Below are 17,857 nucleotides of genomic sequence, written 5' to 3'. Positions count from 1 at the left end.
TGCTTCAGTAAAGTGTGGGATAGATGCAATAAACACAATATTTCTTCTCTTCATGTTATGAATTATTAGGCTCGACTGTCACTCCTAAAATAAAGCGTATCGTCCTGAGGCGCTGCTCTGAGCTGGAGCCTGTCATACTATACTAGTTTTGACAATAAAAGATTATATTATAAATATTATTTATTTCCAGAATATCTTTCTGCTTTCTAAACAAAAGACCGACACGCAGAATTCAGTTATCGGATTCAAATCAGTAAAGAAAAATTAATTATCATCAGTAAAGATGGAACAGATGGAAGAAAAAGTATAAATTGATGAAAAAATAATAATTACAATAATAAAGAGCACACAAAATGAATATAATGTTAAATCACAAACATGATATATATTCTTCATAATTAGTGATTTGATTATAATTGTAAGTTTGAGATTGTTTTGCATCACGTTACAGAAGGAGAGCGTCTGAGAACCTCTGATGTGTGAGTGTAATATGGCTTCATAAATCATCATGTATATTCAGAGATGTGTGTTTTACCTCTGAGCCGTAAACTGAGCCTGACTCGACACACCTCTGCCAGTCGCCTCTGACTCTAAACCCTGGAGAACACAGACAAGCTCATGAACATCTGTGTGTGTGTGTGTGTGTGTGTGTGTGTGTGTGTGTGTGTGTGTGTGTGTGTGTGTGTGTGTGTGTGTGTGTGTGTGCGTGTGTGAGTGAGAGAGAGAGAGAGAGGAGACTGTGTGTGTGTGTGTGTGTGTGTGTGTGAGAGAGAGAGAGAGGAGAGTCTGTGTATGTAAGAGTCAGGGGAGAGAGTGTGTGTGTGTGTGTGTGTGTGTGTGTGTGTGTGTGTGTGTGTGTGTGTGTGTGTGTGTGTGTGTGTGTGTGTGTGTGTGTGTGTGTGTGTGTGTTCATACTGAGGCTGCACACACCTTGGGTTAAAACACCTGATACACCAGCAAATAAACACAGGAAGAATCTATGGACAGAAGGATCAGCAGAGTCACTCACTATGACACACTAAACACACTCCTGCTAAACCTGTGTTCTGATCAGGGATGATGGAGATATAAGCTGAAGTTTTTACTTTTTTGGCTTTGCTGCTGTTGGGATAGTCCACGACCAAACCGCCTGTGAAGCCGGCTTTCATGGCCTGAGCCGTTATCAGCTCCAGCTGAGAGGAAACACACACAACTATTACACATACAAATCATAATCATAACAAATCAGCATTTCCATTTCAGAGTAGAAAAAAAGAAGGGGTGAAAAAGAAAAGATGGGAAAATGTTAAAGACCAGTCCAGACTAAAGTCCCCCAAGTTTTTAATGTAGTTTATATGTCTATGTGGTGTTTTTAATATGCTTTAAGACAAATCATGTTGTAAGTTCATAAGTCGACAGCATTGCTGAGTATTTCCTCCTTAAAACTGCAGTGAACCAAAGACAGTCTCAAACACACGCTTTGAAATCGCTGGTGTTTCTGACGTCACAAACTACCTTGTAACCAATCAGATCAACGTGTGATCGTCAACCAGTGGATCTCTGAGCTGAGTGAAGCCCCTTTCACACAGCGCTTTGAACCCGGCAAATTGCCGGCAAATTGCCAGAGCGCCTTCTGTGTGAACACAAACTCGACCCGGGATTTATGCCGGGATCGATGCCGGGTCGGGACCTAGTAACATTGCCGGTGTTCAGTCCCGGAACGCGCGCTGTGTGAACAAAAGCCGTAATAATGCCGTGTCGTAGTGATGACGCTGAAGCCGGGATCGTTCTCCAGCTGTGAAACGGTACGTAATGCGCAATTTTATGATAGAATCAGAGAAAAAAATGCACAAGCGTGGTTTCTCGAGAGAGAGATCGCAGCTCATAAGCAAACTTAAGACGCTGCTGAGATTACAAGTCACATCGATGTCACGTGTCTTTACGGGAGCTTTACGGGTTGTGTGTGAACGCACTCTCTGATTCCGGAAAATCACTGGCAGTGTGAATGAACCAAAATCAAACGAACCCGGGTCACTTTATCCGTGTATTTTCCGGAATCTCTGTGTGAAAGGGGCTTGAGTGAGTGAGTGGAGGCGGGGCTCATTTGCATATTCATAGAACCACGCATACTAAATGAGGCAAGGGTGTCGAGTTACAGTCAAACTATGTTTTAAAGGAAAAAACTTTTAAATATGTAATTTTGGTGATCAAATATGAGTTTTAAGGGATAAAGTGATTGACTACAGGAGGACTTTAATTGTTTGATGAGTTAATGAGGAGGAACAGTCCAGATCTGCAGTTACTGATAGTGAATCCAGCAGGTTTTGAGCAGTGAGAGAAAGCAGGAGTAATATCATGAGCGCTGAGATGCCGAACCTGCTCTGAGTTCTCAGGGTAAATCTGGAAGACGGCGCGCGCTCCTCTCGCCTACAACAACAACATCATCATCATCATCATCATCATGTCTGTGAGTTCCTGCTGTGTGTCAGTGATGTTAAACTCACCAGTGTGGAGTAGAGCGAGCTGAAGAAGCGGTACAGTCTCTTCGGAGGACTGTGTGTTTTCTTATCTGCGTTACACAGCCACTGCAGCGCTGAAATACTGACGCAACAACACACACACACACTCATCATGTGACTCCACACAAGCTGCTCTCACACACACTCTCACAAACACTCTCACCATGTGACTCCACACAAGCTGCTCACAAACACCTCTTCACAAGCTCATACCTCACACAACTCACACCTCACACACACCTCTCCACGAGCTCATACCTCACATACACACACACACACACACACACACCTCTCCACAAGCTCATCTCTCTCACACACACACACCTCTCCACGAGCTCATACCTCACACAACTCACACCTCACACACACACACCTCTCCACGAGCTCATACCTCACACAGCCGTCGAACGTGCCCGGTCTGAAGGGCATCCCCTGACCCATGTCTGCCAGCACCAGATCCCCCTCCACCTCCCGCCGCAGCGCCACGTCTGCGCACACACACACACACACACACACACTCTAACAATGATGCAATCAATTTGATAATTACAGATATAAGATATCAATATGAATCTGATGCTATAATACGGTGTGTGTGTGTGTGTGTGTGTGTGTTTGATTGATTGTGAGTGAGTGAGTGTGTGTGTGTGTGTGTATATATATTCACCCAGCATGGCTGTGCTGATGTCCACACCGACCCAGTAGTGTCCGACCTCAGATAAATGATCTCCACTGAGTCCAGATCCACAGCTGACGGGTCAAGCAGGAGAAACCAGGTCAACATGCTGTTACCAGTGTAGTAACAGTGTAACACCAGTGTAGTAGCAGTGTAAAACCAGTGTAGTAACAGTGTAACACCAACACCAGTGTAGTAACTGTGTAACACCAATACCAGTTTAGTAACAGTGTAACACCAGTGTAGTAACAGTGTAACACCAGTGTAGTAACAGTGTAACACCAGTGTAGTAACAGTGTAACACCAGTGTAGTAACAGTGTAACACCAACACCAGTGTAGTAACTGTGTAACACCAGTGTAGTAACAGTGTAACACCAACACCAGTGTAGTAACAGTGTAACACCAACACCAGTGTAGTAACTGTGTAACACCAACACCAGTGTAGTAACTGTGTAACACCAACACCAGTGTAGTAACAGTGTAACACCAGTGTAGTAACAGTGTAACACCAGTGTAGTAACAGTGTAACACCAGTGTAGTAACAGTGTAACACCAGTGTAGTAACAGTGTAACACCAGTGTAGTAACAGTGTAACACCAACACCAGTGTAGTAACTGTGTAACACCAGTGTAGTAACAGTGTAACACCAACACCAGTGTAGTAACAGTGTAACACCAGTGTAGTAACAGTGTAACACCAGTGTAGTAACAGTGTAACACCAGTGTAGTAACAGTGTAACACCAACACCAGTGTAGTAACTGTGTAACACCAGTGTAGTAACAGTGTAACACCAACACCAGTGTAGTAACAGTGTAACACCAACACCAGTGTAGTAACTGTGTAACACCAACACCAGTGTAGTAACTGTGTAACACCAACACCAGTGTAGTAACAGTGTAACACCAGTTTAGTAACAGTGTAACACCAGTGTAGTAACAGTGTAACACCAGTGTAGTAACAGTGTAACACCAGTGTAGTAACAGTGTAACACCAGTGTAGTAACAGTGTAACACCAACACCAGTGTAGTAACTGTGTACCACCAGTGTAGTAACAGTGTAACACCAACACCAGTGTAGTAACAGTGTAACACCAACACCAGTGTAGTAACTGTGTAACACCAACACCAGTGTAGTAACTGTGTAACACCAACACCAGTGTAGTAACTGTGTAACACCAACACCAGTGTAGTAACAGTGTAACACCAGTGTAGTAACAGTGTAACACCAGTGTAGTAACAGTGTAACACCAGTGTAGTAACAGTGTAACACCAGTGTAGTAACAGTGTAACACCAGTGTAGTAACAGTGTAACACCAGTGTAGTAACAGTGTAACACCAGTGTAGTAACAGTGTAGCACCAGTGTAGTAACAGTGTAGTAACAGTGTCACACCAGGGTCACACCAGTGTAGTAACAGTGTAATACCAGTAATAACTGTGTAACACCAGTGTAGCAACAGTGTCACACCAGGGTCACACCAGTGTAGTAACAGTGTAGTAACAGTGTAATACCAGTAATAACTGTGTAACACCAGTGTAGCAACAGTGTAGCAACTGTGTAGTAACACTATGGCTGGGCGGAATATAGAGTTTGAATGATATATTGATATATATTTTTTAAACTTTTAACACAGTTTATCTCATTATTCGGTAGTTTGATTCGAGCGGATCTGGAAACTAGCGGAGGACACAGAATGATCTGCCGCGGGGAAAGTGCCTCATCCAATCTGTCCTAAACATGAGACTTTATTTAAGCTTTATTAAGTCAAGTCAAGTTTATTTGTATAGCGCTTTTCACAATACAGATTGTATCAAAGCAGCTTCACAGTATTAAATTTAAATAATACAACAAAGTTTATTTCAAGAGGAATTTATTGATTGATAAAATTAAATTAAATATCCCCAAAAGAGCAAGCCAAAGGCAACAATGGCAAGGAACCGAAAAACTCCATCAAGTGACCTAATGGTGTCCTAAAACTCCATCAGTTGACCTAATGGAGAAAAAAAAACCTTGTGGGAGAACCCAGGCTCAGTCGGGGGCCAGTTCTCCTCTGGCATTTATGAGCTAGAGGCCGGATTGTAGTTTGAACTGTGGGATTATATGAATGCCTGGCTGAAGAGATGCGACTTTAATCTAGTTTTAAACTGGGAGAGCGAGTCTGAGCAACGAACAGTATCAGGAAGACTATTCCAGAGTTTTGGAGCCAAATGTGAAAATGCTCTCCCTCCTTTGGTGGTTCTGAATATCCTAGGTATGACCAAAAGCCTTGAATTTAGTGATCTTAAAGAGCGCGATGGATTATAGGGCGATAGAAGATCCGTTAAATAGACTGGAGCTAAGCCGTTTAGGGCTTTATAAGTCAGTAGCAATACCTTGTAATTAATACGGAACTTTATAGGTAACCAATGCAGTGATGATAAAATCGGTGTTATATGATCATATTTTCTTGATCTCGTAAGAACTCTAGCGGCGGCATTTTGGACTAACTGTAGCTTGTTTATTGAGGATGCAGGACAACCAGCTAGTAAAGCATTACAGTAATCCAGTCTCGAGGTCATGAATGCATGAACTAACTTTTCTGCATCAGAAACTGATAGCATATTACGTAGCTTAGCAATGTTTCTAAGGTGGAAAAAGGCTGTTTTTGTAACATATGAAATATGATTTTCAAAAGACAGGTTGCAATCGAGTATAACACCCAGGTCTTTTACTATAGAGGATAAAGTAACAGGACATCCTATGATGTTAAAGTTGTATTGTGCGAGGTTTTGTGGGCGGTTTTTTGAACCGATAAGTATTACCTCTGTCTTGTCTGGATTTAATAAAAGAAAATTACGCGTCATCCAATCTTTTATATCTTTAACACACTCTGTCAATTTGGAAAATTTTGCGTTTTCATCCGGCCGTGATGAAATATATATTTGAGTGTCATCAGCATAACAATGGAAACTAATTCCATGTTTCCTTATAATATTTCCAAGTGGCATCATATATATGGAAAATAACAGAGGGCCTAATACAGATCCCTGCGGCACTCCATAGTTTACTGGAGTTATGATCGATTTTTCTCCATTTAAATAGACAAAATGGTAGCGGTCAGATAGGTATGATTTGAACCAGCTTAGTGCTTGTCTTTGAACACCAGTATAATTTTGTAGTTGATCTAAGAGTATTGTGTGATCTATAGTAGATTAAGGGCTTCAGTTACTGCTGTTCACATGTCTAAAGCGGCCCTGACAGATGTCTGAGTGTGTGTGTGTGTGTGTGTGTGTGTGTGTGTGTGTGTGTGTCTGAGAGTGAGCTGTTCCCTTCAGAGAGCGGACACTTCTACACTGCGTCAGCTACGCTCTGGGAACTCCTCCCCGTCTCCACTTCTCTGAAACTTCATAGGATAACGCCAGTTAAACGCTGACGGCTACGAAGAGCTTTTGTTGTCATTTATTTTCAGTATTAGTTTAGTGAGTTATAGATGATAGAATGATAAATAAAATCATTAGTTTAGTTTTTAGATTGTAATGTTACAATGATAGAATGTAATGTGATTTTAACTCCTTTTTGCACATATATATCATAGCCTACGTTACATTCACTAGATCTGTTTTCATAGACCTCGATGTACGACAACACTGGGCAGGATGTGAGATAAATCCATATTTCTTTCTTTATTGAAGCAGAAGTGTGTGTTTGTATTACCCCACATCCAGCAGATAACAGGCCTGATCCTCCGGCAGACTGAGCAGCTCCACCGCTCGCTCCGACATCTGAGTCTGGATCTCCATTATCCGGGAGCTGCCGAGAGAGACACACACACACACACAGAAAGCAATTAATTAGTTAAATATGGACACAAAAATAAAATGTATCATGCAGAAAAAATGCTTAACTGTGCAGAGAGTAAATACAGCCGGGCGATGAATCCGCATCTCTACTCACTTCTGGGAGTATTTCTTGGCCTCCTCTTCATTATAATACTGTAAATGTGAAAACAACGACAAGCATTTGTATAAATGATACACACCAGCACAAACAGGACAGCCACACACACTATGATTAACGTTTGATTAATGTTATTTTCTTTCAGCATGCCTACATTTATGGATGTTAAAGGAACACGCCGACTTTTTGGGACTTTATCTTATTCACCGTATCCCCCAGAGTTAGATAAGTCCATACATACCCTTCTCATCTCCGTGCGTGCCGTAACTCTGTCTGACGCACCCGCCGCTAGCCTAGCTTAGCACAAAGACTGGAGGTAAACGGCTCCAGCTAGCATACTGCTCCCAATAAGTGACAAAATAACGCCAACATTTTCCTATTTACATGTTGTGATTTGTATAGTCACAGCGTGTACAAATAACAAGGTCACATGAGACACAGCCATCTTCTAACCGTACACATACTGGGAACTATATTCTCAGAAGGCGAAGCACTGCTACTTCTGCGGAGTGATTTACTCCAACTCTGAGCGAACTCTCTGCTCCTCACCACGGGGCTTCTCAGGCGCTGCGAGCAAATCACTCCGCACAAGTAGCAGTGCTTCGCCTTCTGAGAATACAGTATGTGACCTTGTTATTTGTACACGCTGTGACTATACAAATCACAACATGTAAATAGGAAAATGTTGCCGTTATTTTGTCACTTATTGGGAGCAGTCGGGTTTTTCTTTTTCTTTTTTTCTTTACAGATGGGGCTTTGGTCGGACTCGGGCTCATTGAGCTTTTCTCCTTTGATCGTGCCCATAATATACGTGCAGAGCGCAGGCTACTGTATGAAATATTGTTATATTGATAGTATTATAAATATGCAACGCAATATGCCCTTACGCGAGTAACGCGACGTGCGTGCAATGCATTAGACAGTTGACCATGCAGAGCATCAGGGAGAAGTTGGAGTTACTAAAAGTTCCCAATACTTCAGAAAAAGCTGCATTTTGAAAGAGTTTTGATTACCACAACAAACAATGAGCCTGAAGCCTTCAACAGTGGCGATCGCGAGTAAACAGTGAATGAGCTACTCAGTTCAAAGGATTTTTTTTTCTTTATTATATTTTTATTATTATTTAACGTTAGCCAGTTGGCGAAGAGTTCTTTGAAACGTTGTTCTTCAGTAAAGATACTTGACATCAAAAAAAGGTAGGCCGTAAATCTTTCTTTACTGCTGGATCGCATGTGGCTATATAATATTCTCTACTGCATGCTTATGCTTCTCTGTAATGGACAGTCTGTATTAATATTTGTGGGCATAATTGTCGGTGGTGGTAGTTATGTTTGAGGCCTATAATAAAATTGTACCTAGTAGCGTGTGTATGTGTGTGCGTCTAGCAGAGACAGCGCGCATCAGAGAGCGCGCGTCAGAGAGAGCTTAAAGTGATATTGATGTTGGTCTCGGGTCGGGTTCGGGCTGAAAAATTGCAGATGTTTTCGGGCTGGGGCCAGATTAGGGCTTGGACACCACGGGCCAGGTCTCAGTTGGGGCTGGATGTTTTGCCCTGTGCAATGCTCTAGGCAGTATGCTAGCTGGAGCCGTTTACCTCCAGTCTTTGTGCTAAGCTAGGCTAGCGGTGGGTGCGTCAAACAGAGTTACAGCACGCACGGAGATGAAAATGGTATGTATGGACTTATCTAACTCTGGGGGATATGGTGAATTAGCTAAAGTCCCAAAAAGTCGGCGTGTTCCTTTAAAGGGATGGTTCGGAGTAAAATCCACCTAGGGTCCTTTGCACCATGAACTCGAGCCAAACACCCCCCAGAAGTCTTTTCTCCCTTGGTCGAACATTATTAAAGTTAGAGCTTATTTAGAGATATCAGCCGGATCTTAAAGGTCTCATGACATGAAATTTTCACTTTCTGAGGTTTTTTAACATTAATATGAGTTCCCCTAGCCTGTATATGGTCCCCAAGTTTCAAAAAATGTCAATCGGTGTAAATCGAGCTTTTGCTATCTTTCTCTGCCTTTGAGAAAATGGAGGCTCATACGCGCTGATCTTGAATCTCCTCCTTATGACGTCATAAGGAGGAAATGTTACCTCCCCTGTCTCTGCTTTGCCCGCCCAGAGAATATTTTCTGCCCATGAGAAAATGCGCTAGGAAGTAGGAACGCGCGCGCGCGATTTTAGTTTGTCCACGAGAGATATCATGGCTTTTGAGCGAGCGAAGCATAACAATTGCTCAATAATTGCATGTACAAATGAACACCGAAGGGTCAATACAGAGCTGGGCTTGCTGAACGTCTGAAACTAAAGTCTGGATCACTCTCTTTGGCTCAGCTACACACCTCGGACAAGTAAGTCAACTAATGATATATAAGTGTGTTGCTTTACTGTTTATGGTTACCTAGATTGTTACACGTAGAGAATGTGGCTGTAACATTAGCTATGCAGCTATGCAGTTTATGTGTGTGAATACACACACTGTAACGCGAGTGTTGTACACGTCTTTGTTATTTGGATAACCGTTTTCCTGTTGGTTATATGGCACGCGCGATATCCGCATTTCAAGATCGCAGAGCTTGATGTAATTGTAATAAGATAAATACAGACGTTACAGATCTCTCATGAAAAGGCAACAGTAGGTTAGCGTTAGCTACATGATGATAACTGTAAACCATCCGAATAAAGTACCGTATCCAGACATAATACTTTAAACTAACCATTCGGAAACGTCCTGCTGGAGCCGCTGAGTTGCAACTTCTTCATCCGTTGCTTCTCCATCTGGATCAGATTCTGGGTCAAACTGAAATGCTTGAAAGACTGCGTGTCTTCGTGCCATTGCTATATATCCAACATAAACATGCACGCCACGGTACCGTTGCGCAAGATGGTCAAGGCCACACTAGGGCTGTGCGATATATATCGGGAGATTGTTATGCGCATCTCGTCAGTAAAGCCGGTTCCTTGATTAGTAGTAAATCACCATCACCTGCTTTCAGATGGAGCGGCATTTAGGGCTGAGGAGATAATTAAGTGATTAATTTAGTGATGATTGAGCATTATTGAAGACACCTGATGTTAACAAGCAGAATCACTGAAGGAGAAAATCTCAAAAATCTCAAAATTGGTCTCTAGACCATTATATGTTTACTTTAATATTTACTGTTGTTTGTCTGCTGTTAGTGATTTATAACAGTTAAAAGAACAAAGTAAAATGTTATCTTATACAGTTGGTTATGTTTTGACATAATCATGCTGTGATCTGAAAAGGGAAACTTATTGAGATAGTTTGGTTTAACTTGTTAGCAGCAGTTAGTGATTCTTCAGCCTATGATTATCAGTATTTTACTTATAATTCTATATTTAATAAACATTGTTCTGATCAAAAGACATTCAAATAAATTCATTTAAAACACAGACATCAATAATCAGTCTGTGAATCTCAACAATGGTGACAATAATAAAGCATGTTGCAGTGGCTGCCACCAATCACAACTCATTAATGGCTCCCATCATGCATTGTGGTATGAATAAATTATGATCTGAATTGTATGTAATTTACTTTTCCTAATTGAATATTCTGCTCCTCACCATTGTTGAGATGCATATACTGAATCTTGACATCTGTGTGTGCCTAAAAGAATGATTTTTTTTTTTAAACAACTTTTAAGAAATCCTTTATATTATATCAAAAATCTTGGGCATTTATGCAGACTCACTAACCAACAACATAAATCGAAGTCAGAAAGAAGGATTTTAATGAGTTTAGTGATCAAGTTCAAATGATGATTGTCATAACATAACCAACACCATCAGATAACTTTTTTCTTTGTTCAACTAGTGATTATAATTCAGAAACAACAGACAAACAAAATCTAAAGTTAATAATATATGGGTCAAGAGTCCAACTAAAGCAACCATTGATCGTCATAACGGTAACTTACAATTTGAGATTTTCTCCTTCAGTGATTCTGCTTGTTAACATCAGGTGTCTTCAATAATGTTCAATCATCACTAAATTAATCACTTAATTATATCATTAACTTAAACACTCTTGAGTGTGGACTCATACACTCCCAGGAGTGTTAATTTAACACTGGAGTTTTTGCTGTGTACAAAGAGCCGTAGTTAACTGACAAGCTGAGCCATATCGCATTAATTATCGCTGGCGATACGTCCGCGATATTAATGCGATATGGCTCAGCTTGTCAGTTAACTACGGCTCTTTGTAGTAAATGCCGCTCCATCTGAAAGCAGGTGATGGTGATTTACTACTAATCAAGGAACCGGCTTTACTGATGAGATGCGCATAACAATATCACGATATATATCGCACAGCCCTAGGCCACACCCACCCTCCACCTTGCGCCGCCTTTCTCCTCCTCATTATCATTTAAGGCTACAGACACCGAAACGGCCTGTCTGAAGGAAGCTCATTCTGGGACTGGCTTGTAGTGGCTATAATTCTGCACCGAGGCTGAATTTTTGGAAAGAGATTTCAGATACAGTACTAGGGACCACTAAGGCCTATATTAAAGCCTACAAAAAGTAGCATGTCATGGGACCTTTAATGCAGCGGATCCAAGGCTGTATCTGGTAAATGACCCCACTAATAATGCCCAGAATGGTACCAAACTTCTACAGTAGTACAAATAGGTTCTGCACTCATAAAAAGAGGCATTGGAAAGTTTGTAAGTACATCAGGAGTTTATTTAAATAACACAAGTTGAGAAAAGCATGTAAAAGTCCTGTCAGAAAGCGATGCATAAGGATGTAGTGTAACGACGCCCAGCTCCAGGAATGCATCAATATTTAGTTGGTAGTACCAGTTTAACAATTATTAGTTAACACTAAATTGTCAACACTAAAAAAGAATAAAAAATGAATCACTTTTTAGGGCTTTTACGGGCTTTTCCCAAATCACGGAAGTGACGTCGACGTCCGGGTTAGCGGTAGCATGAGCCGTCAGGCAAGTGTTATTTAAATAAACTCCTGATGTACTTACAAACTTTCCAATGCCTCGTTTTATGAGTACAGAACCTATTTGTACTACTGTAGAAGTTTGGTATCATTCTGGGCATTATTAGTGGGGTCATTTACCAGATACAACCTTGGATCCATTAGCGCCTGCACTAAACCATCCGGCTGATATCTCTAAATAAGCTCTAACTTTAATAATGTTCAACCAAGGGAAGAAAGGCTTCTGGGGGGTGTTTGGCTCGAGGTCATGGTGCAAAGGACCCTAGGCTGATTTTACTCCAAACCATCCCTTTAATCTATTAATTTGTTGTTTTGTAAAATCTGATCGGCCAACTGGCTCCTTCACACACACACACACACACACACACACACACGATGATCACTTGTAAGGGTTTAAGGGTTGATTCAGTGATCCTCAGCCTACGAGGTGACCCGGGGTCACTCAAGGTCAGTGCCTGACAGACGCTCTTTCTGGGGGTTTGCTAATAATGGTTTCGGCCTGTCGTGGTCAGCTGACTGTGCACTGGTTCACTGCATGACTTTTCCATCATTTTGGCCGATATTTGCCACCTTAAACTGCTCTTTAGGGCCCGGCTGTTCCACAGGGATCTGATTCAGTTCTCGGATTGGGTTAAACCCTGAAAATGGGTTGATCAAAAGAAAACTACATTTAAAATAGGATTAGATCACGTAATCTGGGTTAGATCTGGATCAAATCTCTGTTCTGTGCTGTTCACAACGCTTCGGTAAGAGTCGGATACTTTTCATCCAAATAATCCTAAAGTTATCCCGATCCCAGCAGAAGGGGGGATTCAGGTACAAAACTGAATAAAACTACTAACAAATATGACTCTGTTTTCTTGCTGTGGTTTAGATGATGTGTCGAGCACTGATGATCATCTGGATCAGAGCGATCCAATCACAAACCAGCACAGAAGACAGACGGATAACCTGATCCTGGACAGCAAAACTGGAGATTTCCCAATCCGAGTCATTCTCATCCAGATTAAACCTTCTCAACAACTGGGTCCAGTGGATCTTTACCTTTATAATGGCTTTTTTTGACACCTTATGTTATAAAAAATTATATGCATCTTCTGAGTTAAATTGTTATATAATGTATGCATCTTTTGGACAATTTCCTATATTTAATAGAATAATACGACGCTGTCTGTTACCAATCAAATGAAATCAATATCAACAAAATCCATAATTCAAAGGCTTATCCTGAATGAACTTTTAAAAATGCTAAAGTTTAAAAAAGAAAATGTCTTCATTTATTCGGCAAAACTGCTCAAATGTTTACTGTCTTCAAATGTTTACTGTCTTCAAGAATAACAACTCATAACGAGTGTGTCAGTATCGCAGATAGGCTATTTAAAGACAGGTTTTGTATATTGTTTGTTGTGTACATGTTCAATAATAAAAGCATATCTCAGCACTAGAGTAAGTTCACTCACCACCTCTGGAGGAGCCATATGCTCAGGTCTACGGCAAGACATGATGATACCGACTGAAAATAAACCTGTAACCAGCGACTTCAGATCACAACACTACTGGAACAACACATGTGGAGACCAGCAGAGTCTGGCGAGCGTTGATGACGTCATCTGCAGGCGACAGACACAGCGCAATCCTCCCTCGAGCCGCATCAAATATCACGACGTACTCTATACTATAGTAATATAATATTTTACTTTCAAGAATTGGTATCTGATATACGAACGAAGATCTTACGCGTCAGGCTCTACAAAGTGAAAGAATAAAAATAATGAACTAGTAATCGCAGTCGACTGTGATTTGTCCGATCTGACACGCGCTGAGAAAAGTAACGGTTGCGACGTGACCGCGCATCGAAACTATGACAACGATGAACTATATTACTTACAGTCGAGCGTTAAAAGTGGAGATTATTGTTATTTAGACCCAACTTAACTTAAAAATTAGAGACAACAATCGAGCCCTGCCAATTTGATCATTTATTTATTTATTTATTTAACTTAATTTTTTAGTGCAAAACATACAAAATGACATGTTTATGATATAAAACTTTGTATACAATATACAAAGTGCATTGATAATATGTACAATGTCATTAGAAAAGATACACAAGTGTACATACACATGAGAAAAGAAGAGTTAAAGAGCTGGAAACTAAAACTAAAATAAAAAATAGGCTAATGAAAGAAGAGGGTACCCTATTAATATTACGTACCATATTACCAGGGTAACATATTAATCTATACATCAGTTACATTATACAGATTAAAGTCCTTACAAATTGAAGACTTTCTACTTGCTTTCTTATTTACTGAAGATGTAATTGTATTAAGATACATTTTAAACTCTTTCAAAAACACACACAAAAATTGGTTTGTTGTTGGTAAACTTGCATTTATGGATATGAAATAAGAAGATAAATCAAATGTATACCAACGCAAGCATTATCGGATATATCGCATTATATAACGCAAGGTCAGAATCAAAGTATCCAAAAATAATGTTTTTAAAAGTTATGGATATATCTTGTTGGATATGATCTATAATAAGTATGCCAATATTTTCCCAAAGTTGTCCAGTTTAGAATCATGACCAAAATAAATGATTGACAGTTTCTTTGTTTTGCAAGAAAATGAAAAAAAGAAAGACACTGTGGAGCACATTATAATGATATCTAAAGTATAATAATGAAAGGAAATGTTTGATTTCCAACTTTAAAACAACAAACATTTTACAAAAGAGTTCACACGATGAATGAAGCAATATCTGAAAAGGATTTTTTATTGCAAATTTTTGTAGATACAAAACAGACAAACTTTCAGAAAATAAACAATTTATAGCTCAATAATAGTCAACAAGAAAAATTATATAAAGAAGTCTAATTAACCTATTGAAAATGGTTTGCCAGAATACAGGCATTCTTGACCAGCAGGAGGCGGCAATGCGCCTACAATCTCTGCATTCAAAAAGAAGAAGAAGAAGAAGATGATCTCTTTAGCCAATAGTACGCCGTGTTCAGTGTATCCCGTCTCTGATTGGTTGATATTCTCATTGTTTTCCCGGAAGTAGGTCTGGTGCTACTGTGGTGATGGCGGAGGTCAGCGGCTGTGTGAGGAGTGGCGCTCACAAACTCTGCGCTATTAAAACACTACGCTCGCATTACTATCATCATCATCCGCCGCCGGGGACGCGCGCGTACAGCACAGCCGCTGACTCGGACTCCTCCGCGCCGCTCCACCGCAGCCGCACCGCGTACTACGACATCCTCAAGGTGTCCCCGAACGCCACGCAAGCGCAGATCAAGAGCGCCTATTACGAGCAGTCGTTCCTGCATCACCCGGACCGGAACCTCGGGCGCAGCGAGGAGGCGGCGCGGAGCTTCGCGCTGGTCGCGGAGGCCTACAGTGTGCTCGGCAGCAGCGGCCTCCGGAGGCGTTACGACCGCGGCATACTCGAGCAGAGCGCCGTGCAGAGCGCCGGGAGACCGCGCTCCTCAGACGCGTCCGGACCGCGGCCTCGACGCGCCGCCAACGCGCACTTCGACTTCGACGCGTTCTATCAGGCGCATTACGGCGAGCAGCTGCGGAGAGAGAAGCAGATGAGACACCGGGAAGAGCTCCGCCGGAAGCTGCAGGAGGAAAACTTCCGGAAGTGGAAACAGGGGAAAGTGACGGAAGTGACGGTGACGTTCCTGCTGATCTGTGGAGCTGCTGTTCTCATGAGCCTGAGGTCCTCCTGAGGGAGTGTGTGTGTGTGAGACTGACTGATTCACAGATGGATCTGAACTCTTTTATCAGTGAAAGGGTTTCTGTTTCTGTTCTGTCGGAATGTTGGTTATTTATTTCCAGGAATGGATTTAATATTCATGTTGCTTTTGGAGGAACAGTTGAACACTGAACATTGTTATTCACATGTCCTGTGAATGTGTGATGTGTTAGCTTAATTAAGCTAAAAACAAGAATAATAATCCACAAGTCTGTTTATGATCATGATAATGTCCAGTATGATGGACTGGAAGCACTTGACAAGTTAAAGTCACCATGGAATCAAAATGGACCATTGTTGTGTTTTGTTTGGCAGAACTCAACAGTGTTGGGGTTTAAACACTGCTTCACTCCGGGTGTCAAACTAACATCTGTTAATTGCAGCAAATCTGCTGGTTTGTCATGTTCAACATATGATCACACACACACACACACACACACACACACATGTGTGTGTGTGTCTGCAGCTACAGATGTGTATTCATCCGTTTCAGTCACGTGACGTCTGCTCATCCCGCATATGACCAGAGGAATGGCAGTGAATACAACAACAGATGAACAGGGGCCTGTGCCATGATGGTAGCTGAACAAACTCAGGGTTACAGGATTAGTTTTGTGTTGACAAAACCAAACCAATCCAACCAGGCTTTGTTAGTACCATGATGATGATCATCCACTCTCTCTGTCAGCTCAGGCTTCAGTCCTGAGTTTAGGTGTGACATCAGTAGCGAACAGCCAATCACAGGCTGAGAACGAGTGAGACTGCGATTCACTTCTGCAGAATATTACGAGATTGAAAAATATTAAGAATTTAAACAAATTTACTCAGCAAGAAGAAAATAGCTGTCTATGAAACACAACAACTAAAAGAAGAAGTCTTGCTATATCAGTGCAAGTCAAAGTTGTGAAGTGAGTTTATACAGCTGATAAAGGTAGAGAGAGAATTGAACATTAAAGCTCACATGTAGTCATTTTATAGCTTTATCTTTATTTGACTCTAAAGTGTATTTATATTACCTTCATATATTTCTTCATTTAAACTGTGCGTAATAATAATTGATAAACTAAAATTGTACATGTGTGATCGATTAATAATTACATAAATAATATCTAAATCATACAAAATTATTATTCTAAATAAGTGTTACTAAAAGCCAGACAATTTTGTCTTTAAAAATCATTTGCTATATAGTGACCTTTAATGTGGAGTAGAAACAGGAGGAGTGACTTTTATCGCATCATCAGACATGTGACACTTTGCCCACAGCTGATTGGTCCAAGTTCGGTTTGCAACCTCTTACCTGGAACATCACCTGCGAGTTAAGGCCAATTTATACTTCTGCGTCGGGTGCGCGTAGAAGGTACGGCGTAGCATACGCATTGACGTGTACCATACGTCGTACCCTTCGCCGTACCCTGACGCGCACCTCCTCAAAAATGTAACTTTGTACACTCGACGCAGAAGTATAAATTGGCCTTTAGCGGTGGAGCGTGAGTTACTATGACGAGGAACACTGCTAACAGCCAAACCACTTTCACGGTGCCTAAAACCCAGGGTTGGCACAAACTAACCTGAAACACACCTGGCTATCCCCCTAAACCGGCTTCATGGTACAGGCCCCAGGGAAAAATGTCGATCATATCAAGTCCCGTAAGACATTTAGACACATCTGAAGTCGACACTGACCATATCTAACACTGACAGACACTTATGGAAGAATGGCCACGATATTAGGAGAGCAACAGTTTTCAAACCTTTAAAGTCCCCATGTGTTGAGAATCAAGCTTTTAATGTTGGTAATATATGTCGGGTATGTATATATGTATAAATATGTAATATATTAAAAAATTAGGAGCACCTTCTGATCAAAGGCAGAAATTGACCTTCCCATTATTAAGGCTATATTTTACTCTTTAAAATTACTTGCTGGGGCATTTTTTAACCTTATTAAAAACTGTTATGTCAAATTCATAAATGTATATTTATAAATTGAGTTAAACAATAAGCGTAA

At 41.0% G+C, this 17,857-nt stretch overlaps 2 protein-coding genes across 2 annotated transcripts in view; one reads left to right on the top strand and one right to left on the bottom strand.

The window, feature by feature from the left end:
• Positions 1–13,769, bottom strand: part of bud23 (BUD23 rRNA methyltransferase and ribosome maturation factor) — a gene marked incomplete at its 3' end in the record, with an annotated part of 14,422 nt that extends 653 nt beyond the window's left edge. The window contains exons 1-9 of the mRNA XM_082179309.1: positions 13,542–13,769; positions 7,107–7,144; positions 6,867–6,962; positions 3,166–3,248; positions 2,890–2,986; positions 2,484–2,580; positions 2,356–2,406; positions 1,086–1,172; positions 931–977 (exon numbers count right to left, since the gene is read on the bottom strand). Coding sequence (XP_082035435.1) covers positions 931–977; positions 1,086–1,172; positions 2,356–2,406; positions 2,484–2,580; positions 2,890–2,986; positions 3,166–3,248; positions 6,867–6,962; positions 7,107–7,144; positions 13,542–13,583 — 638 coding nt within the window. The 5' untranslated portion in view covers positions 13,584–13,769. The remainder of the gene's footprint in view (positions 1–930; positions 978–1,085; positions 1,173–2,355; positions 2,407–2,483; positions 2,581–2,889; positions 2,987–3,165; positions 3,249–6,866; positions 6,963–7,106; positions 7,145–13,541) is intronic.
• A 768-nt stretch (positions 13,770–14,537) lies between these two features.
• Positions 14,538–16,137, top strand: dnajc30b (DnaJ (Hsp40) homolog, subfamily C, member 30b). The gene has a single exon (XM_082178993.1). It carries the CDS (start codon positions 15,170–15,172, stop codon positions 15,818–15,820), a length of 651 nt encoding a protein of 216 aa, XP_082035119.1. The 5' UTR covers positions 14,538–15,169; the 3' UTR covers positions 15,821–16,137.
• The last annotated feature ends 1,720 nt before the right edge of the window (positions 16,138–17,857 follow it).

Source organism: Leuciscus leuciscus (assembly GCF_965113295.1).
Source record: "Leuciscus leuciscus genome assembly, chromosome: 9".
NCBI lineage: Eukaryota > Metazoa > Chordata > Actinopteri > Cypriniformes > Leuciscidae > Leuciscus > Leuciscus leuciscus.
Note: the sequence above shows the minus strand (reverse complement) of the source record. Positions and strands in the feature narration are given on the sequence as shown.